This window comes from Castanea sativa, chromosome 6, assembly GCF_040712315.1.
Source record: "Castanea sativa cultivar Marrone di Chiusa Pesio chromosome 6, ASM4071231v1".
NCBI lineage: Eukaryota > Viridiplantae > Streptophyta > Magnoliopsida > Fagales > Fagaceae > Castanea > Castanea sativa.
Genome location: NC_134018.1, coordinates 37,810,847 through 37,835,272, shown reverse-complemented (window position 1 = coordinate 37,835,272; position 24,426 = coordinate 37,810,847). Strand labels below are relative to the sequence as shown.

The window sequence follows — 24,426 nt, the reverse complement described above, 5'->3', positions numbered from 1 at the left end:
CAAATTCATGTTCCATGGATTTGGGTCGTGACATTTCTAGCTTGGGAAACTCAAATAAACTTGCCCAAATTGTCAAAAATATCCATTCTATGCAGGTGGTATTGATAAAAGTTTGGAAAAAAAAATGATTTATGAACAATTATATAATTGTCAAGAGTCATGTAGTTCAACTTAGCTAGCAATTTTTGGTGTTTCCAACTAAGATGGCAAGGTCTCAAATCCCCTCACTCCTAACTATTGATGTAAAAAATGAAAACAAAAAACAAAACTCTAAAGATAGTATTTATTTATTTATTTATTTTGAGAATACTAAAGATAGTAAGTTGAATTGCAAATTTTGCTTCTGAATCCAAAACTATTGAGTTATTTAACGAGTAATGTGAAGGGTATTAATGTACATAAACCCACCTCAATTTGATATAATTTTATCTATAGATGTACCAAAGGTGTCCATAGTCCATACTCGACATCTTTGCGTTTTGCTTTCCTCATCTAAGCTATGTTTAAAAAAATTTCTTTCTTTTTTTTTAAGTTAGCATTCTTATATTGTTCAATTTAGTTTTTAGTTTTTAGTTTTTATTTTTTATTTTTTAAATTTAGCATGTGATGGATTTGAATTTTTAATTCTTTTTTTGAATGTCCTTATATATAAATATATAAATATATATATATATATATATATATATATATATATATATATAAAAGTTTATGAACCCGAATGTAGATTGTGTGCAGATACTACGGTTAGGCATTATAAAACTATTTCCATCACACATGCATTGCACATGCTCAAAGGGCTCTCTCTCTCTCTCTCTCTCTCTCTCTCTCATAAATACCAATTAGAGATTTATGCACTTGTCAATCACCAAAAAAGTTGGGAGTGGGATCTCATGTGCACGATAAACTGAATTTAAATTTACGATACAATGGTGGTGCCATTTTATAGGTTTTTTTATTTTTATTTTTCAATTATAGGGTTCTACTTTTTCTTTTTCCTCTTTCTACTAACCTATTTTAATGTGCGTTTCAACAAAACCTCAATTGGACTTTTTTTTTCAGATTATTTTAAAGAATTGATGACTCTTTTTTTCTTTTTGGGGAAATCATGCATAACTTTTTATTCATAATCAATACCAAAAATTTTGGGGTGGTTGAACCGGCCAGTCCAATCCGGTTTTTAAAAACCATGTTCTCAGCTTTGGTAAGCAATAAAAGGGCATCTTCAATAGGAGAAATTATCTTCCGTCTGCTTTTTGGAGCGTGTCTCAAAGGCATTTGGGTTGATTGGATTACATGTATTATCATTTGAGTTTTGTTGGATGCATTATAAAGACTTTGTTGAACATGTTATTTTAACCTTACTGAATATTTTATCTTGATCTCAATGAATATATTTTAATCTTGTCTTATTAATCTTGCTGGAAGTGGACCCATATGATTATTCATTACTCTTGTCATGCTTTGTGTACATATCTAACTTTTTTTTTTAATTTTTTTTTTTATACAAGACAGAATTCTACTCTAGCCTAATCTAAGTGTATATGTGTGTGAAACTCCCTCCTGGATGCTTGAACCCCGGCCCTTGCCCCCCACACCTCACAAGCATTTATACTTGTGGAGTGACCATCGCACCAAGAATATGCGGTGGTACAAGTCTAACTTATAACCATTTTCTTCATGATAAGCTTCAATGCTGTTGGAATTCTCTACAACCAAGGGTAGTGCTACTAGACAGGGTCGGCCTTAGGCTTAGGCCATTGCCAAGGGCCCCTTTACTAGAGAAGGCCCCATGGGGCTAATATATATATTTTTTAATATAAATATTTTTGAGAGATATTAAAACATTTTAGTTTTTTTTCACTATTAAGAAAACTCAAAGAATTAAGTAATGTTAAAAATAGAGATAAGACAAATTTAAATAAATAGGTTTTACAAATAGACCTGTTACTAATCACAAGTAATTCAAATAGGAAAATGTTGAAAATACTATAAATTTACTACATAACTTTTATTTATTTAATTAATTTTATACAAGATAAAAATTCTACTTTAGCCTAATCTAAATATATATGTGTGCGAAACTCTTTTCTAGAGACTTAAATCTCGGTCATTTCCTCCCACACCCCCACAAAAACTTTTACTTGTGGAGTGATCACTATATTAAGGGTGTGTGATTGTCTCCATAAGTTTTATAATTTGATGTGACAATGTAAAAAAAATCATATTAAAAAGTAAAAAGAATGAATTTAAAAAAAATTATTATATAAAATGCTAGTTAAATATTATTCAAGTGATAACCTAAATGCCCCATGTGAAGATTTTGCTTTAAGCCTCCAAAACGCTTGCACCGGCCCTGCTACTAGACACAGAAACGTTATCGCATTACTGCTTGATGTTTTTCATCAAGGCTAGATTGACATCCATCACTACTGAATATCTCACATCTGTAATTGCATCGCCACCAAAAGTTGTATGGTTTATTTAGACACCACTACAGCATGTCACAACTACCACCAGTGCTTCTAATAGCTATGCTTATAGTTTCTAACAGCATGTCGCATTACTATGTTGTGTTTCTAACAGCTATGCTTATAGTCTCTAGGTCAGCCAAGGCTCTGAAATGGGATGAACCCAAATGTGCAGATTTGGGACTTCCCTTCCATGATTGAACTTCGTAGAGGGGCCTGAACTGACATCATTGTGGGGCTGCTACAATCAGACCAACTCAATAAGTTAGCAAAGGAAAGGGATGATAAATGGATGATCTGCCAGTGCATACAGGACTTGGCATGTCAAACCAGTCATATGATTTACTCCTGCCCTGCTGCTCTTTTGGGCGATTCAGGTGTGTAAACTAAGTTCCCAATTTCTAATGACATGAATAGTACCCTGTAAGTCTCTTTCACATTCACAATGCACACACTGGCATTTACAAACACCTATCTCTTTTTTCTATCTGCAAGATTGAGTCACAATATAGACCCATGGTGAAAAACTTACAGAAGATGTTGGTTGGTTCTATATGAATGAACATTACTCATATCGTAAAATGTAGTTTAAGTAGGCAATGCAATTTTTTAAGCCTCACAAAGGATAGAGGGAGCAAATTACAGCTTTCATAATCCCCACATGAATTTGTAATTGATAATGAAAATATTGTTGCTTCTATTTTTAACATACTGTTCCATCTCATAATCTAATCTATCAAATATAGTTTATTTGAATTGTGCATCCACAAGGCTTGCCTTGAATGACAAATTACAACATAGATTTTGCTTATGACAAGCAAATGGTGATACAGATGAAAAATGGGATTTTCCTGCCAACATAGAAAAATTGTGAATTTCATTCTAACAACTGTTTAAAATTATAGAGTTCAATTTTGCTGGTTCCTGTCTCTTCTCTCTACTTATAGTTAGATTTTTTAAGAGATCCAGAAACCCTGCCGACTCATCGCATTCCACATCTAATAAACCATGTTATAGTTGTTTGATGTCAAAGAAACAGAAGATTTTTCTTTTAAAAAAAAACCTTTCTACATCAATTATTTGATATTTATTAGCCCCATTGCCTTTATAATTGTTGATGCTGGTAAGAATATTGATCAGTTTGATCCAAACCTCAATAATGACCTTCATATTCTTTCAATCCAAATTATTCTTCACATCCATAATATCGTCATTACTTAAAAAGTGGTTTTAACTTTTAAGGGAAGAGAAAAGTAATGGATATGATTCTTGATCCTACATCAATGTTATAGAAGACTCCAATAATCTTTACAGTTCACAATATAAATTTCATGTCTCATATACATACGTACAACCCATTTTTGGTCCTCCATTTAAACCATAACTTAGCTTACACGAAGAATATATCATTGAAACTTAACAACTATGCAGGATATGTCATCCTTACTCTTCTTAGAAAGAGCCACCTCGATCAAATGCTTAGCTGCCAACTGAGCATCCTTAATGGTTTTAATTGAATCCACAGCGTCTTGGTTTGACATCACCTGCCCAAACATTGAAAAATAGGTTCAGAAATCCACATTTCAAGAGCATGCAAGCAGCAAACATACCAAACAAAGAAGAAACATTAGTTCAGCTTTAAAATTAGGGCACACCCCTAATTTGATCCTTAAAAAATATACAAAATTTTAATTAGGTCCTTAAGGTCCAAAAGGTTACAATCAAGTCCACAAAAAAATTTAATAGGTCACAATTAGGTTCGTTTGACATTTGAATGTATTGACAAAGGAATTTGTCTGACTTGGCATATGCTACATGGATAATTAACCACATTGCATACTGGTTTTAACAAAAAAATTTGTCACATCATCAATTTTCTTAGGGTTATCTTTGATCAAAATTATAAATAAAATACCACATGGATAAGACATAGCAACAAAAAAAAAGTTGCTGCATCATTGCTTTTCCTAGGTGAGGTAAGGTTGCAAATGCTTAGTTTGACTTCCAATAGCCAAATCATCCTCCACGTAAGACATTAACATGACACATCATCAATTTCCATTAGTTAGATTTGGCATAAGGACTTAATTGTGACTTTTTAAATTATTTAAAGATTTGAATGCAATTTTTCAAGGGCTCAAATAGGTGTTTGCACTTAAATTTATTTTTGCTCCTGCATGAGCACAGCAACTTAGCTTTGTTACAAAGTGCATAGAAAAAACATGAAGTGGCTAACCAGTATGAAGAGTAACTGACCTTCCATATCCCATCACTTGCAAAAATAATGGACTCCATATCATCAGTTATCTCCTCAACTGTTACATCAGGTTCCGAACTAAGGTGTATCTTTAAGCTCCTATCACCAAATGCCCTTGCTACAGCAAGCTGTCCGTCAACACGGGGGACATCCCCTGCAAGAATTAGAAATTAGTACTCAATTCCAAATACATGGTCAGCCAACTAAACAATACATCTCATACACCATCTAAAATAGAAAAGCACAAAAGAACTTAAAATTTTCTTTACATTGCAAGTGTTATGTATAGGAAAATGGACAATAAGGTTCCAGATAGACAGATGATCCAAATGTCAACCTTTTAATTTGCTAGCCAAACTTTATTCTTTGTCCTTGAAAATTGATATTTCAGCAAAAGCTCAAACATCCAAATCCATAAAAGATTACATGCATTACGCATGACACAGCTACAGAAGCGTATACAAAATAATCAATCTTAAGTAACTGGCTCAAAGATAACATTGGTGTCCCAAAAACACAATACTACTGAAACTGTCAAATAATTCCTGTGGCTCAATTAAAAATACCTACTGGTTAAAACAGATGTGTATAACAGAAATTTTGGAACTTCTTAATCCTGAATTTTCATCTATCACTAAATAAACACAAAATCTCTTCTCTGTGGTTATTACTTCAGAAAGCTGATTACCTGGAAGGTTGGTTACAAAACCACCACGGCTCTCAATCAGCCTTTTCTCCTTGCTTGGCTCATGATCAATTGAGAGTTGTTTAGCCACACCATTCTTACATATAACAGCCCTAGAGTCTCCTACATTTGCAACAACAAGCTTTTCACCATTGATCAGTATCCCAGTTACTGCTGTTGAACCTCCTCTCCCCAATACTAATGCTTTCTCCAATATCTCATCATCTGTCATACGATAAGCTCTCCTTAAAGCAGTCTCTGTTTCAGTCCAGAAGTCATCCTGCTTGCAGCAAAGAAAAATACAATCTTTTAAAAAGTTTGTATAAAGATAGTGAACATAGAAACTGCAGAAAATAAAAACTAGACACAAGAATCAAATGCAAGAAAATAAATATAAAAATCATCTGGGAATGATATTTTTATTACCTGTTTTAAAATATTTTCAAACAGGTTTCTTTGCAAGTAGTTTGCAACATCATGGCCTGAATGGCCATCAAATATTGCAAATAAGCCCAACTCTTTGTTATTATTGGCTTGCTTGAATTCAGAAACCACATAATCTTCCATAGCATGATTTGATTTTCCCTTTACCATGTGAAAGCCATGTGTGATGTGATGCGACACTTTGCTTTTGCCTTTTCCTGTGTCAGATGAACCAAAGGCCTTCACCTAGAAAGAAGTAACCAATGAAACCAACAAATAAGAACAAGTAATTACTCTATACATGATTTTCAAAAAGTAAGTGATGGAGAGCAATTAACCCCAAGTGAACAATTATGCTTTCATCAATTCTACATTTAACAGAAAGAAAAAGAAAAAAAAAAAAAAATCGGATTGTACACTTCTTGAAATGTATGACATTTCTGCTTAATATCAACAATATGTGCTACCATTGTAAGTCTAGAGCGTCGACAACTTTCCACAACGGATCACACATACATCATAGCACCTCACCTCACATATTATAGTTTTAAAATTTAGTTTGGTTTCTATCTTCTTTTACATCTAAAGTACTCATGCTAATATCATTACTTTCCCAGAAACTACTTTCAAGCTAGGGGAATATTCAATCGACTAGGACCCTTGATGATGCAATTTAAATATTGAGTGCCTCATATCAGGTCATAACATTTTTTATTACACTGCTAAACCGTTTTCATCTGTAGGCACATCTTCTATAAACTCTTTATAGAATTCTTGCACCTTAGATTTTCTGTCTCCATACGAAAGAAAACCTCTTGGGAATGAAAAGGGAGAAGGAATTCATTCTTAGAAAAAGCATTGAAATGCTTGGAACTTTCAATTAACTATCTCTCTGTATGGAAACCATTAGTGCAGTAGTAAATGAAAAAATTTTTAAAAAAAATGTCTAACATTATTTATACATGTTGGGCAACTAGTAGCAGAGTCAGTGTTGATAAAAACAGGCTTAAGCACAAAGTGCAAAGCCTTAAGGCTCCAGTACTTTCACCTCTAAAGCAAGGCACATTCAAAGAAGCGCACATTAGGTGTGCTTTTTTTATGCGCTTTTTTTATATTTTTCAAATAAAAAACAAGCCATAACTGAATTGTAGCGATAGGATCTTAACACTATTGCTATAGATCATTGATTTTGGATATAAAATTCAATGTTATGGTGTGCTTCTATTCTTCCCAACCCAATTCTATAAGACGCATTTTGGGACTGCAATCACCCCACAGCTCTCCATTGATCTTAATTAGAATAATTCTTATAGACATATACTCATTAGGTGATTAAATTATAACTAATATTAGTAATTAGTCACAAGGCATTATGGCTACTGGAAATTCAAGAAAGGATATTGTATGTAAGTACTCAAATCTAGCTGATCCAAAAAACAAAAAATGGCTTGCCTTGCAATTTTTGTGGTAAAATTGCAAAAGGCGGGGCTTATATAAATGTTATATAAATTATATAAAATGTTTTATTTCAATTTATATGATTATTTGATCACTTAATTGTTGTATTGCCCATTATTTGCAGAACGGACTCACTTTTTTTCCAGCGGAATGAGAATCGATTGAGTTTGCAAATCACAGGTCCATAAGAGTAAGATGTAATTCAACAGAATGCCACCAACACAGATATGAACTACTGTTTTAGCAATAGGATCCAACCACTATAAGCAAATCCTCTGTTAAAATATATACGGAAGCAGAGGTTTTGAGTTATTTAGTGCATTAACCAACTAAGGAGAACCTCAGTGTCAAATGCATGTGATATTGGTTAGCCATGAAAATAGAACTCAGATTTACTTTTTTTGAGAAACAAGCCTTTGGATTTGTCATCATCGACAGAACTAGATACTGAACCTTGTCAACAGAAGAAAACCAAATACATAATAACTAACTCTATTTTTGAATCACCCAGTTTGAATAGATGCATAGGCGATTCAACTTTAGGCTAGGCTCAGCGGCAGAGCTAGGAATTTTTGTTTGGAGGGCCAAGTTGCGACATTAATATATTTATCAAGACAACACCCCACACACAAACATATATATATATATATATATATATATATATATATATATATATATATATATATATATATATATACACACACACAAACGCTTTTTTATTATATACACATATATATATACACACTTTTATATTTGATAAGTTATATATATACACACCCAACAAAAAAAAAAAAAAAAAAATCTTAATATTTTCAATCAAAATTATTTTTGATGTCGATTTTCATAAATAAATAAAAATTCATTTTTTCCATTTTCATAATAAAATTCTTTAAAAAATTTATTTTAAATACAAATTATCAAATTTTATACTAAAGTAAGTAAAAAATCTTTCAATTGAACTAATGAAATTTTAAAAAACATGAATGATCCAAAACTTGAAGGAATAAGTTAAGCTCTTTGCTCTAACCCATTATGTGGCAACAAAAGACACATTTCATGTATAGTATTAGTGACAAAAAATTTTTAATGAGTCAATGACTTGTTAATCGCTACATAACGGGTTGAAAAATATTGATTCAAACATGTTTGATACCAAACTTTATTAAATATTTAACATTTATAAGAGCATATTTTACAATAAAAAATAGTCATATTTCTATAACTATTAGACCAATTATTTCTTTTAAGAGCATTATTGGACTAATTTAAATATTTGGGGGCAGCTCGTATTTTTGTAGACTAAGGCTCTGTTTATATTGCGTGTTTTACATCACGTCTGCGTTTGCCTGCTTTTTTTTTTTCTTTTTTTTTTCTTGAAGCGCCTCTTGCACGGTTCGCGGGACATAAACAGTAAAAGTAGGTAAAGCTACCGTATTAAAAGAGTGTACAGTATTATAGAAATTAATTTTTTATTGTTTTCAATTTTCAGCAAAATTAACGTCATCCAAACTAACCCTAAATTTTGAAAACATTAAAATAATTGTATATATATGCTAAAAAAATTTCAAAATTTTGGGGGCCCTGGCCCCCACCCTTATACGTACTTCCGCCCCTGGCTAGGCTAGTATATTTTTTTGATAAGTCTGCAACATGATAGATCAACACTCTACTTCTCACCCCAACACCCCCCCCCCCCCCCCCAAAAAAAAAAAAAAAAAACTAGATCAAGTTTTGAGTTTTCTATTATGTTTTTTCTATCATAGTTTTTCTTTATTCAATATATATATATATATATATGTGTGTGTGTGTGTGTGAGAAACAATCATGAATGACAGTCTTAATATCGAATATCAATATGCGACCTTTTTTCTAAGAATACATGTTCATACATTTGAAAACATGGTGTAAGCTCCACAATTTCCAAATTGAAACATTATCCCAAATCTTTAAAAGGAAACACCAATGACTCAATTCAGAGAGCACCCAGACAATGACTTCACAGATAAAAATATAGCTCCTTATAAATCCATACCATTGATGTCATCTAACTACCATTCAAAAGTTTCAATACATAATAGACAACTAAAAAGTTTCTACAAAAATCAGTTTGAAGTAACTGTAATTTTAAGAATAAGCAACAACTTGAAGAAAACAAAGACACCTATTAACAAAGGTGACTGACCTTTATCTTGTGGAGGATTTCTCTTCCAGTCATGATATTTGTTTTAGGAAGAAAGTGTTGTGTTGGTGACTTGAGACTTGAGAATTGAGAGGAGGAGAGAAATGCCCAGAAGAGAAAGAAAGATATACTGGATATTTTTGGAAGGGAGAGTAAGAGGACAATGAATTTAAGTGGTACTAGTATGCAGGAATGAGACTGTTTGACTTTGAAGCACATGACCTGCCGGTGACTTTTTGAACCCCTTATGTCATTGTGAATGTCTTTAGCCTATAGCCATAGGACACCCCGCGTTCTTTGAACACAACGCGCTCTTGCCGACGACCTTTCTTTTTCTTTTTTCTGTTTTTTTAAGTTTGTTTTTTTTTTCCACCTTTTTCTCACTAACTTTTGTATTCTATTTTTTTATTAGAAAAGAAAAAAAAAATATTACTGCTTTTATGGTTTTTTATAATTTTTATAATATAAAAGTAGTGTGAAAACTTTTCTAAAGAAATTTATTAACAATGAATCATGTTAATACATGCTTTTAGAGTATTTGTTAATGAATCATTTTATGAAAATTTTAATACTATTTTTATAAAAAATATAAAAATTTATCAAAAAAGTTAGTTATTTTTTTAACTTTCCATAAAAAAAATTTAAAAATAGTTCCTTAAACCAATGTCGTTAAGAAATAAGTTAACTTTTCTCATTAATAATTGTCCTAAAGGCACTACTTAACAGGGCTCTTTATTATAAAACATTTTCCTAATTTGAACTTTTTTTTTTGGAGGGGGAGGGGAAGATAGTTTCAAGTTTCAACTTATGATATTATTAGTGGGTTCCAGTTAGCTCAAATTATAAATTCTTTGATGGTTAAATAAGAGATCTATGATTCAATCTATGCATACACTAAAAACAGATTAATGTCTTGGTCAGATGATAAAAAGCTATCGTCAAGGATAGATGCCGTAGGTCGAAATTCTCTCTCCAAAAAAAACTTATGATATTATCGAACCAAAACACTAATTGATTTTTGGTATAAAAGAAGATTGAATCTTAAAGATCTTGTTTAATGACAAGAAATCTACCAATTGAGTTAACTGGAACTCACTTCTTAATTTGCACTTTGATAATAATTCTTATGATACGTTTTAAGTTTAAATTTATCCATAGAAGTTGATAATAAAAAAAATTATGATCAAATTATTGAATTGAAAATTTTACCTATGAAAATGAGCCTTTATTTGTTTTTATTGGCAATTCCACAATTGTTTTTTCCTTTTATAATAAGTATGGGAGTAGGAATTAAACCTTTTTTTTTAAGAGAAAAATCAGATAATGTTATTTACTCTGAATTTGGAAAATGTAAAATATTTTTCGAGCGTAAAATATATTCAAGTGAAAATATTCTACGAAAAAAAAATATTTTCAATTGTTTATTTGTGTTGTGAAAAATTCTTCAGAAAATTATTTTTTGTGTTTGGTTTTGCATGTAAAAACCTATTTTCACAAACCTAGTTACCAATGTCACCACCATAAACCCAGCCACCACCTACCACTGTAAACTCAGCCACCATCAACCACCACCAACCACGCATAACCAATTAACGTGAATATATCATAATCAACAAACCCACCAGCTATCCACCATTGAAACCCACAACAAACCCGTCATACAACCTGAAAAAACCCACTTCAATCATCATTATAACCCACAACAAACTCATCACATAACTTGAAAAAACTCATCCCAGCCATTGATCCACCACCCCCAAGAACAAATATTGTTTGCAATAAAAAAACGCTAAAAAAATAAATCCAGAAAGGGCAGCGAGATCATTGAGGTGGCGACGGTGTGGGTGGGCGGCAGGTTGTAGATCGATGACATGCAGTTCAAGATTCAGCCTTGGTGGGTCATAGAGGATGAGAAGAGGAAGAGATGGAAGAGAGAAGATAGTAGGAAGCGACGGATCGGTGAGTGGAGGCAGCGACAAAGGCAAATCAGCGAAAGGAGGCAACAACAGGCCGACGAGTGGAGGCAGCGACGAAGGTGGATTAGTGGTGGCACGAGCTAGGTCTCTCTCTCTCTCTCTCTCATTCCTTTGACTTGGTTTGTGTCAATGAGGAGAGTGGAGATTGAGTAAAGGTAAAATCACTATGTAAACCAATTTCCGGGTCTAAAGGGTTTAATTTATGGTCAACTAAAATGGATTTTCAATTTAACTGTATTTTCATGTGCACTCAAAGACACTCAAAGGTGTAAAATATTTTCCTAATTTCCATTTCACCCAAAACAAAAACAGTCTTAACTGCAAGTTTTTTAAGGACTGATAATTAGTGATTAGATTAAGTCCTTTATGTTACCAAAAAAATAAATATTATTGAGTATCTCATTATAAATTAGCCATGGTTTTTTCTTTTCTTTTCTTTTTTGTTTTTTTTTTTTTTTTTACTTCTTTTAGTTGCTAAATTTTATTTAATTTGCTATTATGGTTTTTTTTCCATATATATATTTATTTATTGAGAATCACCCTCTATTTTCTTAACTTGGATGACAGGGTCAAGGAAGTGGGGACATGAGAAAGCTCAAACTTAAATACAAAATATATATATTTATTGAGAATCACCCTCTATTTTCTTAACTTGGATGACAAGGTCAAGGAAGTGGGGACATGAGAAAGGTCAAACTTAAATACAAAATTCATTGCGGTGACAATGAGTTAAGAGCTGGCATAGACTTGTCAGCCCAATCTGGCCAATAAAAATGCGTCGTTACAAATAGATTATAGTTTTTTGATGAATACAAATAGACTATAGTTGGTATTTCACTTCATTTTTATTGAATTTTTTTTCTTTTTTATGTTTGGTGTGAAATGGAAAATCTCGGTCAACAAAACTTAATTTTTGAATTTTGAAAAATTACTCAAAAGAGATGGAAAATGTTTTTGTTTTTAAAAAATAAGAATCAATTTCTGCCATTTCTTTGCGTCCTCCTCTTCATGTTTTTTTTTTTTTTTTTTTTTGGTGCCATTACTACCATCACAATTTGTAGTCACCACTGTCACACAACTCACACCATCACTACCACCTCTATCACCACTACATCACTTCCCTAACAATAGCCATTTTCGACACCACCAACACATCATGCCACCACCGCACCACTATTGGTGTCACAACTCACAACCATCATCCCATCTTATGAAATATTAATAAATTTTTGTGTGCATCAAACAATTGTAAAATATTCTTTAAAAATTTTCAAAATTGCAACCAATTTTTTTTTTTTTAAACTCGTTTTTCCCACAAAAATTTTCCATTGAATAAACCGAGAGTTAATTATAAATTTTGTAGATAATTTTTATGAGCTTTGATTTTTCGTTGTCTTTTTTTCGTGATGAAATTTGAGAAAAGTCATAATAAGAGTTCAATATATATATATTTTTTTGATAATGATAAACGTAATAAGAGTTCAAATTACTTGAGCAAGTTGCCAGTTCTTTTATTCTTGGAGTTTAGATCATTCCAAAAGTTTGTGCTCCTAAGCTGGAATAGTCATTAAATTAGATAAATGATGACTTGGACTAGAAATCTACATCTGAATCATGTGATAAAAAATGGGGGTGCTATGCTTTTCATAAAAATAAAAATCAAAGATGGGTGCTTTTAATTTTAACACCCGTGGAATCGTCATGTGACTTCTTTTTTTTTGAGAAGGATAATCCTCATGTGACTTGATTCATATATACGCAGCTTTTTTGAGATGTTAAAAAAATTATATATATATATATATACACACAATTATTAGAGTAGTCAATGTCTAGAACTTCACACAATATTTTTTTATTTGATGTGAATTTTGATAAATCCACTATTAGATAACATTTGCTTTTGATATCCTCCATACGTGTAAAATTTCTAAAATATCAAAGATCAATAATTATATTATTAATCAAATGATTAAATTTCAAGTTTTCGTAATCTACAATTATACATAAAAAAATAAATTTGTGAATCAAATAGTATATAGAGTCCGTTTGGATAGAACTTATTTTGTTGAAACTGAAAACTGAAAACTGAAAATACTGTAGCAAAATAATTTTTAAATGTGTGAATAGTACCGTGGGACCCATTTTTAATGAAAAAGTTGTTAAAAAGTGAAATTTGTGGGACCCATGAACAGTGCATTTGTGCACTGTTCATGGCTGAATAGTCAAACCTTGCGGCTGGGTTTGAAAAAAAAAAAAAAAAAAACAGGAAGCAAAACGCAAACGCAGCCATAAAAGCTGTATCCAAACGGGCAAATAATATCAAATTGACACGAAATCTGATATGCCTATTAGGAATATAAAGAATATGCATTCCAATAATTAAATTTTCAAAATATATGGTTAAATTTTCAAAATATGTAGTTGTAAGTGCAAAATTTGTACCCGGACTCAAACGAGTAATGGGCTCAGGTCCAAAGAACCTTATACAATGAAATTTGTAGACCGTGGGCTTGAAACCTAGGCTTTATGGATATTGGACAACAGATAGGCGGACTAGATTACCACTATCTACACAATCAATGGATAAAAATAACAGAAATTCTCCTCAGACATAAGCCGAGGATGATTTGTATTTGCCTTCCTTTCTTTTAACAATAAATTACAATTGAAGAGGAAGAAGAAGATCCTCCTCCTTTTTCTTTCTCTTTTTCCTTTTATATCCCTCTTCCTCCTCCCTTCACCGTCCACGTGTAACACAAATCAATAATCCAAATCTTTTTTATTCTTCACCGCCCTCTGGAGGTCCTCAAATAACAGCTGTAAGGCTAACTGGTACTGTTCAGATGTCATTTCCCCATTAATGCGACCAGAGAGATAGGTGCAGGATCTTTAATGCGGTGATAGCAGCATTTTCCCTTGATATTTCTCATACGCTCCTCCTTTTCATAACTGTGAAACATACCTTTACCCAACAGACCTTCCAAGATTCCCTCTCCAAACACCATGACGTATCATACAATCTTTATTGGACTCAGCCGAGGAGATGCTTCTACTCGGACTACATCATCAACCTTTCCAGCAAAAGCTGACTTGTAAGCCTCAAAGGCACTGTTCGGACAAGCTTACACCACCAATATCAAGCCCAAGGCCCAAAATACGCGTTTTGACCATTTTACCCACACAGTAGTCATATTTTTTTTTTTTCAGTAGAAGTTGTAAATATTGGCTACAACCAAGTTTATAGACAAACTTTCTCCTTTAAAGTATACTAAAAAAAAAAAAAAAGTATCAAGATTTCACATAGATGAATGGTGCGGTCGTTATCAAAAAAAAAGAAAAAAAAAAGAATGGTGCTGTATAACTTTGGAATATTAAAATATAAGTTGGAAGGTGCCTAGTCTGAATACTCAACAATATGGTTAACAATGTATCCAACTAGACTTGGATCATATATTTCCGCACGTCTATGCACAATAATTTTCACTAAAATTATATTAAGCTTATTAATCTGAAATCCTATAATAATAATTAATTTAGAAATCAAACAAAGATACACCATAACATTTTCATCTTTAGTTTTAATTATACTGCAAGGAATTAATGGTTATAAAATTGTAATACATTTTTGTAAGTGCACAATTGCACCTGGACCCAAGAACAGTTATGGGCTCAGGCCCAATGAGCCTTAAACAATAAAAATTTGTAGAGAGTGGGCTTGAAACCCAGGTTAGAAGTGAGTGAAGATTAAATGACAAACTAAAGATTGCCAGTATTTGGAAACAGCAAGGAGTAATGTAAATAGGTCTCCTCGGACGTAAGCCGAGAGCTGTTCTTATATTATCTCTCTCTCTTTGTCTTTTTTCTTGTTAGGTTACAAAAAGTCCTCTTTCTTTCTGTTCTAGGTCCTCCCTTAAATACTCTTCTTTTTAATACTTTCTACACGTGTTGCCCCAACTCCTCCCTTAGCCTAGATATTTCTTTTCTTAGTGCCTTTGAACAGTAACTAGAAGTTTCCCTTCCACTGTTCAAGTGTCACCTCCCCATTAATGCGGCCAGGGTGGTAGGTGCAGGGTCTTTAATGTGGAGGTAGCAGCCTTTATCTTTGACATTTCTTCAACACCGGTGCTTCTGGGGCATTCTAGGGTTTCCCCCTTTTAACCATTGGCCTTAACTGTGCCATCCCCTAACCTTTACTATGAAATCCCGAGTTCTTCGGTGCTCACCCGAGGGTAAGTTCACCCTCGGCTGGGTCCTCGGATCCTCGGCGCATGGGCCGACCCATAGTATTAACAACTTCTAAACCCAGGGTCAGGTCGGCCCTCCTTAACACGGCCCAAAAGGCCCATGTTCCCATCAGGATCTTTTTACCCCCCACAATAGCCCCTCAAAACTCTAATTTTCAACGTCCGAGGAGAAAAATAGGGTTTTGATCCGACGAGAACCTGCTCTACACACTTTATAAGTGATGGCACGTGTGGAAATCGTTTCGCGTCCCAGAAGATGACACTTGGCGGTTTTATTTTCGAAAACGCGCGCATTTATTACTGTAAGTTACTCTTTGTCTTCCCACGTTCAACGGTGAGATGGGCATCCAACGGTTCTCATTACTCCATGAAATTTTAGGCGGGACAGACATAATTTCGAGGCCGCCTTTTCGCACGTCGTGACGCTTCGGGAACCCGCGCCTTCATTTAATTCCTCAGGGGGTAATCCCATCAAGACATCAGCCATCATACCTTACTTTGCAGAAAACCGTGGAGATTTGCACACCTTCAACCTTGTAAGTTCTTGCTCCTATTCTTAACCTTTTCTCCTCGATATTTGTCCTCGGCTACCAATACAAACACTCTCCCTTTTAAAGTTTAGTCAATCGTCTTTCTGTAATGGAAAAATTCAAGTGTCTAGTTGATACCGCCGCTGGGATGGAGGGCTTTAGAGCTAAATACCATATTCCCAGTGACGTAGGGTTAGAATACTGCCCAGCAACAGCCGTGGCCAATTCTAGGAAAGAGGAAGAGGTTATCATCCCTATGATAGCCTTCATAGAGGGTGGGATGACCCTTCCAATGAAACCCGTAATGAGGGAGTATCTTCGCAACCACCGGTTGTGCCCCGACCAATGCCTTCCAAACGTTTTTAGAGTTCTAGGTAGTGTAGATGCTCTAAACGAGCAGATGGGTTTAAACCTCACATGGCACGATGTCGTGTTCCTATATGAGTCCCACAAACTCTCTAAGGTAGGTTATTACATGAAATCTCGGTCCAGCACCGTTAGGCTAATCTCCTGTCTGCCCAAATCAAACAAAGGCATGAAGGACGACTACTTGATCGTGTCTGGGAACTGGCACGATGGCTTCCACTGCCCAGTTCAGTGGGGGGATCCAGGTGCGACGCCGTAGGATTAATCTCCCCACAACACAACTTCTCCTAACACACACACAAAATGCGTATTTGTATTTACTTAAACTTGTTAAATATTTGTGTGAATCTAATCAGGTTTGTTTGTTTTGACGTCTTTTTTGCAGATAAGCAGCACGTGCGTCCTCATCTGAGTCACTGTAACGTTGCCGATCTAAACCGAGTACTTCGCTCCGAGGTGTTCGTTAGCGAAGACTTACAACTCCGGGCTGCTCACCTCATCCTAGGATACACTCCCCTTTCCAAAGACTTCCAAGAGATAGAGGACGCCATTATTGCAGGCGACCGAAGACGGAAGAGGATCAACGTAGCTCGGCGCCATTTTTTGGACGACCGTGACCTCCCGGACGCTCCTAACACTATTTTGTACAACCGGCCGATAGCAGCAGTCCCACTCGCCGTGCACTCACAAACAACTGTCGTTCCAGAAGAGCAGGTGTCTTCTTCACACACACTTGACGACGAGATAGACCAATTCCACCTCGAAGACACCGAGAGACCTCGCGGGAACCAGTTTGTGGTACTTTCCGACGAGGAAGAAGAAGCCACCGAGACCTCTGGAATTGCTGGGTTTGTGGTTGCCCTTCCCGAAGACGACGTAGGAGAAGACATGGGATGAATGGAGGGTCTCCTCACCAACAGGGCTGCCAAAGTTGCAGAGAAGAAGAAAACGGGGACGTCCCAAGTTCCCCCAGCTTTACATCCTCCTCCTCCTCCAGCTGAGCCCAAACTGCTAGCCGAGGATCCCAAGAAGAAGAGGAAGGGGGATAATGATGGGACGACTAATAAAGACCCCAAGAAACCACGCCAACAACTCCCACCGGCCCAGCAGCAGAAGCCGGACAAGGGCAAGGGCAGAGCCCGTTCAGTTGAACTCGGGGAAATCAGGGATGAGGCTGTAGTGCGCCGAGCACCGACCACTTGGTCCCCCGATCTAAGGCTGGACGGCGCTCCTATCTCCTGCCAGTCCAGTATAAGGGCGGTTCAACAAGGCCACGCCCACCACCTGGCCGAGGTCTTGGAACGTCCTCTTCTGCTGCCCAAGGACATGGAGACCTTGGAGAAGATGGGCCAGCCACAACTATTTCTCTCTCTAAAAAGAGACTTAGCGCTGGTAAGTTTTTCTCCTTTTTTAGGAAGATTCCACTTTTAATAATATTTATAGCTGTTAACTCCATCGTACTTTGTTACAGGCTATTCAGGAGGTCTTTGTAGCTGAAAAGCTTATTGAAGACACTCGGAAAGTAGCCAGAACTGAGCTCGAAATAAGGTTGGAGACTGAGAAGTCCTTGGGCACAGCCCTTGCCGAGAATGAGAAGCTGACCTCGGAGGTAGCAGAGCTGAGGAGAGAGAAAAACGGGGTCGAGTCAAACTTGAAGACTATGAAGACCCAGATAGAAGGACAGCGCAAGCTCCTTCGTGAAAGAGATGAAGAGCTCTCCCAAGCTCAAAGGGAGTGCTCGGATCTGAAGAAGCAACTGGCGCTGATGAAGGAGGAAGCCAGCTCCTTCCAACTCTCTCTTCAAGCTGCCAAGCAGGCAAGTTTCGATGAAGGGGTAGCAACCACCGAGGAGCAGCTGACAGAGGAGTTCGCGGCTTTATGCCGCAAATACTGTCAAAAAGTATGGGGGGAAGCTTTAAACGCAGCAGGAGTTCCCCAATCTTCGGATTTGAGGAAGTCCGAGAACGTTTGGCTTCCCCTAGAAATACAGGAGATTGAAGAGGCTCCTGTTGCTGCTCCTACCCCTGAGACGACTCTTCCTGCTTTACCTCCGATGGTCCCACAGCAAATTCCTGATCCTACAGAACCTTCTGGTTCCAATAAAGAGAAGGAAGGAGGAGTGGATGCAGAGACGGACTTGAACCAGATAGTGGAACCCAACGTCCTTCCAACAAAGACAGCGGATAAAGGAAAGCAGGTTATGACTCCTTTTGAGCTGGAGTTGAGAAAGACCGAGGGCACTAGTACCTCTCAGCAAAATCCTCCTCCAACAGCTTAGGACTTAGCTTAGGGCTTCTCTTTTTCCATTCTTTTTTGTTTTTGAATCATATATTGTAATGTATATTCAACTTGATTAATGAAGAACGATTTCGTTTACTTTTCACTTGGATTGTGTCTGCTTTTTACTTTATTCTTTTTGCACTTATTACAAAAGTTTCCCATTAAGTCATATCAGAAGTTTCTCAGAGCATAAAAATCTAACTCCAAGGATTGCACAATCGTAACTTCCACATAATCATGCGTATATTATTAAAGAGTTAATACAATGTGACATGGTTAATTCATTTGAATAATGCCTCGGTTAAGAAGAAGAGAGGGCCTCACATAACGATTAAACCCTTGTAATGCAGAAATTAACTTTACGATTTGAGTTAATAAACAGTAACGTATTAAGCAATCTTTCGTTTAACTCTTAAAAATTGTAACTGTAAATGTTAATTTTCCCAAAGTAGGAGGTCCGAGGACCCAGCATAACTAAGGTTCTGTTTAACAAATGACAAGACATCAATTTCCACAAGGTTTGTGATCCGAGGACTGCACTTAACCAAGTTTCTGTTTGATTCTTAAAAATTATCACTTCAAATGTTAATTTTCCCAAAGTAAGAGGTCCAAAGACCCGGCATAACTAAGGTTCTGTTTAACAAATGACAAGACATCAATTTCCACAAGGTTTGTGATCCGAGGACTACACTTAACCAAGTTTCTGTTTGATTCTTAAAAATTATCACTTCAAATGTTAATTTTCCCAAAGTAGGAGGTCCGAAGACCCGGCATAACTAAGGTTCTGTTTAACAAATGACAAGACATCAATTTCCACAAGGTTTGTGATCCGAGGACTGCACTTAACCAAGTTTCTGTTTGATTCTTAAAAATTATCACTTCAAATGTTAATTTTCCCAAAGTAGGAGGTCCGAAGACCTGGCATAACTAAGGTTCTGTTTAACAAATGACAAGACATCAATTTCCACAAGGTTTGTGATCCGAGGACTGCACTTAACCAAGTTTCTGTTTGATTCTTAAAAATTATCACTTCAAATGTTAATTTTCCCAAAGTAGGAGGTCCGAAGACCCGGCATAACTAAGGTTCTGTTTAACAAATGACAAGACATCAATTTCCACAAGGTTTGTGATCCGAGGACTGCACTTAACCAAGTTTCTGTTTGATTCTTAAAAATTATTACTTCGCGCGTCAGAGCTACTCATAACTTTGAAATACAAACTGACAAAAGCTCATTTTATTAATAATAATACCTTCTAAGATTATTTACATTCCATGGACGTGGTACAATCCGTTCGTCTAGGTCAGCTAGCCTATATGACCCTATGCCTGCTACTGAAACAATACGATAGGGGCCTTCCCAGTTAGGTCCCAGCTTACCCCAAGCCGGGTTCTTAGAAGTGCCTACAACTTTCCTTAGTACAAGATCCCCAAGGGCAAGTGGTCTTAGCTTCACATGGGCATCATATCCTCGTTTTAGCTTCTGCTGATAATAGGCCATTTGGACCATAGCTGCCTCACGCCGTTCCTCAAGTAAATCAAGATCTTTCTCTAGAAGTCCCTCGTTATTCTCTAGGCCAAAAGAACTTGTCTTTAGAGTAGGAAATCCAGATTCCAAAGGTATCACCGCCTCGGCTTCATAAGTCATGGAGAATGGCGTTTCTCCAGTGGATCTGCGCGGTGTGGTCTGATACGTCCACAGGACATGAGGGAGCTCCTCTACCCATCTACCTTTCGCATCGTCCAACCTCTTCTTGAGCCCGTTAACTATGACCTTGTTAACCGCCTCGGCCTGTCCATTTCCCTGAGGATAAACAGGGGTGGAATATCTGTTTATGATACCCATGTCACCACAATACTTCCTAAAAGCCTTACTATCGAACTGGACACCATTGTCAGAGATGAGTGTGTGTGGTACACCAAATCTGGTAACGATGTTTTTCCATATAAATTTCTTCGAATCGACATCTCGGATATTGGCTAGGGGCTCAGCTTCAACCCATTTAGTGAAGTAGTCTGTTCCCACCAGCAGCCATCTTTTGTTGCCAACAGCCCTCGGAAATGGCCCTACAATGTCCAAGCCCCACTGTGCGAAAGGCCAAGGGCTGGAGAGAGGGTTAAGAACCCCTCCAGGTTGGTGGATATTAGGGGCGAACCTCTGACATTGATCGCATTTTCTAGCATAGTCCTGAGCTTCCCTCTGCATATTAGGCCACCAATAACCCTGCGTCAGGGCTCTATGGGCTAAAGACCTTCCCCCAGTGTGGCTTCCACAAATTCCCTCATGCAATTCCTCCAGTAATGCCTCTGTTGATTCAGGGTGCACACATAACAAATACGGTCCTGAGAAGGATCGTTTGTATAGCTTCTGGTCCTCGGACAACCAGAAACGCGGCGCCCTTCGATGTATCTTTTCTGCTTCAACCTTGGCTTCGGGAAGAATGTCATTTTTAAGAAAAGATATGATCGAATCCATCCAACTAGGACCAGGCCTTATTAGGTGGATGCGAGGTGCGTTAGCAGTTACAAGAGAAGGTTGTACCAGATCCTGAACGAGGATAACCCTTGGTAACCCTTGAGCCGAGGATGTTGCCAACGTAGCCAAGGAATCTGCATGAGTGTTTCCACTCCTAGAAACGTGAGCTAAGGAAAAGGAGTCAAATTCAGCCTGCTGGCGTTTGACCTGGGCCAAATATTCCTGCATTCTGGGGTCTCTAGCCTCCATGGTTCCCATGACCTGGCCGACCACTAACTGAGAGTCCGAGAACACGTGGATTTCCTTGCCACCCATCTTATGTACCATTTGCATGCCTACCAAGACTGCCTCGTACTCGGCCTCGTTATTAGTAGCCGAGAATGCCAATCTCAAAGATTTTTCGAAGACAATTCCTTCAGGGGACATTAGAACAAGTCCAACACCAGACCCTCTTTGATTAGCAGCCCCATCCACATGAACTCTCCAAACCGAGGGCGATACGTCTGTGATCACACCAACTGATTTTTCACCCATGTTTGCTTCCTTTGAAGTTTCTTCTATCAATGGTTCAGTAAACTCTGCCACCAAATCTGCGAGGACCTGTCCCTTTACCGATGTGCGAGGCCTGTATTTAACATCAAAGGCTCCCAAAATGGTTCCCCATTTTGCCACCCTGCCAGAGTAATCAGCACTACGCAACACAGCCTTAAGAGGCAACTGGGTCAAAACAAATAAAGTATGAGATTGGAAATAATGAGGAAGTTTGCGCGTGGCGTGGACTACAGCCAGAAGTGCCTTTTCCAAGGGCAGGTAGCGCACCTCGGCCTCATTCAAGGACTTACTAACGTAGTAAATTGGTCTCTGCACTCCATTTTCATTCCTTATAAGGACTAAACTCACCGCATGAATAGCCACGGCCAAATAAGCGAATAAAACCTCGTCCACCTCAGGACGAGATAAGATGGGCGGGCGAGAAAGATATTGCTTAAGCCGTTGGAAAGCCAAATCGCAGTCCTCAGTCCATTGAAACCCTTTCCACTTGTGCAACAACTGAAAGAAAGGACGGCACCGGTCAGCTGACCGAGAAATAAATCTATTCAATGCAGCCACCATCCCTGTCAATTTCTGAATCTCTTTTGGGTTCCTAGGCGGCTGCAAATTCTGAATAGCCCTAACCTGTACCGAGTTTACCTCTATGCCCCTATGAGTAATCATATATCCCAAGAACTTTCCAGATCCCACGCCAAAGGAACACTTGGAGGCGTTAAGGCGCAACTTATACTTCCTTAGCATCTGGAAGGTGTCGGCCAGATCTGTCATGTGCGATGGCACTGCCTTACTCTTCACCACCATATCATCCACGTATACTTCGATGGTTTTACCCGATTCTTTGTTCAAACATTCGGGTCATCATTCTTTGATAAGTAGCCCCAGCGTTTTTTAATCCAAACGGCATGACCTTATAATGATAGTTCCCGGTTGGAGTAATGAAAGCAGTCTTCTCCTGATCCTCCAACGCCAAGGGAATTTGGTGGTAACCCTGGAAGGCGTCCAAGAAACTCATCCGAGGATGTCCAACAGTGGCATCTACCAGTTGATCAATCCGTGGCATTGGGAACGAATCTTTAGGACAGGCCTTGTTCAGATCAGTAAAGTCCACACATACTCTCCAGTTACCGCTCTTCTTTTTAACAACAACAGTATGAGCCAACCATTCAGGGTAGAAAACTTCTTTGATAGCCCCCGCCCTTTTCAGTTTAAGAACCTCTTCCTTCACGGCTTCAGAATGTTCTCGGGAAGATCGCCGAGGTGGCTGCCTCCTCGGAACAACGGCAGGATTGACGTTTAAACGATGACAAATAAAGCTCGGATCTACACCTGGAGCCTCATAGGGGTCCCACGCAAAAATATCTAAATTATCTTTCAGAAATTTCAACAACTCCATCTTCTCTTGGTGTGGCAAAAGTACGCCAACTTGGAAAAACCTCTCTGGATCATCTGTTATTACAAACTTCTCTAAATCCTCACAAGTAGCCTCGTCTCCTGTCATCGCTCCAGGTGCCTCCGGAGCTGTTGATTGCTATGACTCCTGGATGGGCAAGGTTGATGACTCAATTTCTGACTGACGAAGCACCGCAGCGGATATGCACTGCCTAGCCACTACCTGGCTGCCGAGGATTTCCTCAACGTGCTCCCCCGAGGGGAATTTCACCTTAACATGTAAGGTAGAGGAGACAGCTCCCAAGGCGTGTAACCATGGCCTGGCGAGGATGGCTGTATATGGAGAGTACGCGTCAACCACAATGAAATCTACCTCAACCGTTTCAGTGCCGGATTGAACGGGTAAACGGATCTGTCCCTTCGGCATAACGGCCCTTCCTTCGAAGCTTATAAGTGGGGAGTCATAAGGGGTTAAATCTTCCAACCCCAATCTTAGCCCTTTAAATAGATCAGGGTACATGATATCTGCACCGCTGCCCTGGTCTATCATCACCCTCCTCACATCATAGTTCCCTATCCTGAGGGTAACCACAAGAGCATCGTCATGGGGCTGGATAGTCCCTACCTTATCCTCCTCGGAGAAACCCAAAACAGGTAAAGTGCTCTTGAATCTCTTCGGCTTGCTACCCGCATCCTCGGCCTGCGAATGGGAAACCGCCATAACCCTAGTGGGACCTGAGCCGGTCCTACCAGGTGCAGCGAAGATAACATTAATCGTTCCCAGTGCTGGCCGAGATGAAACGTTCCTCTGATTGTTTGAACCAACTTGACTGACCTGCCCGGTGGGCTGACACAAGTGCTGCTTTAACTTTCCCTCACCGACGAGCTGCTCTAGATGGTTCCACAGGGTCCGACAGTTCTCGGTGGTGTGGCCCACATCCTGATGGTACTGACAGAAAAGGTTTTGATTTCTTCTAGCAGGGTCCCCTGCCATCTTGCCGGGCCATCTGAAGAAGGGCTCTTTACGAACCTTTTCTAATAACTGATGCACTGGTTCTCGGAACACAGTATTTACAGCCTGGGGTGCTGCCGAGCCGGATTGTCCGAAGTAATCCCTCCTCGGCTTGTTGTGATATCTGTCCGAC

The 24,426-nt window shown here is 37.6% G+C and overlaps 1 protein-coding gene across 1 annotated transcript; it reads right to left on the bottom strand.

Moving 5' to 3' along the window:
- Positions 1-3,731: 3,731 nt before the first annotated feature.
- LOC142638382 (putative protein phosphatase 2C 58) lies at positions 3,732-9,663 on the bottom strand. The gene is made up of 5 exons (XM_075812415.1): positions 9,474-9,663; positions 5,837-6,079; positions 5,414-5,690; positions 4,725-4,879; positions 3,732-4,012 (listed from the first exon to the last, which is right to left on the bottom strand). The coding sequence occupies exons 1-5, from the start codon at positions 9,504-9,506 to the stop codon at positions 3,875-3,877; spliced, it is 846 nt and encodes a 281-aa protein (XP_075668530.1). The 5' UTR covers positions 9,507-9,663; the 3' UTR covers positions 3,732-3,874.
- Positions 9,664-24,426: the final 14,763 nt, after the last annotated feature.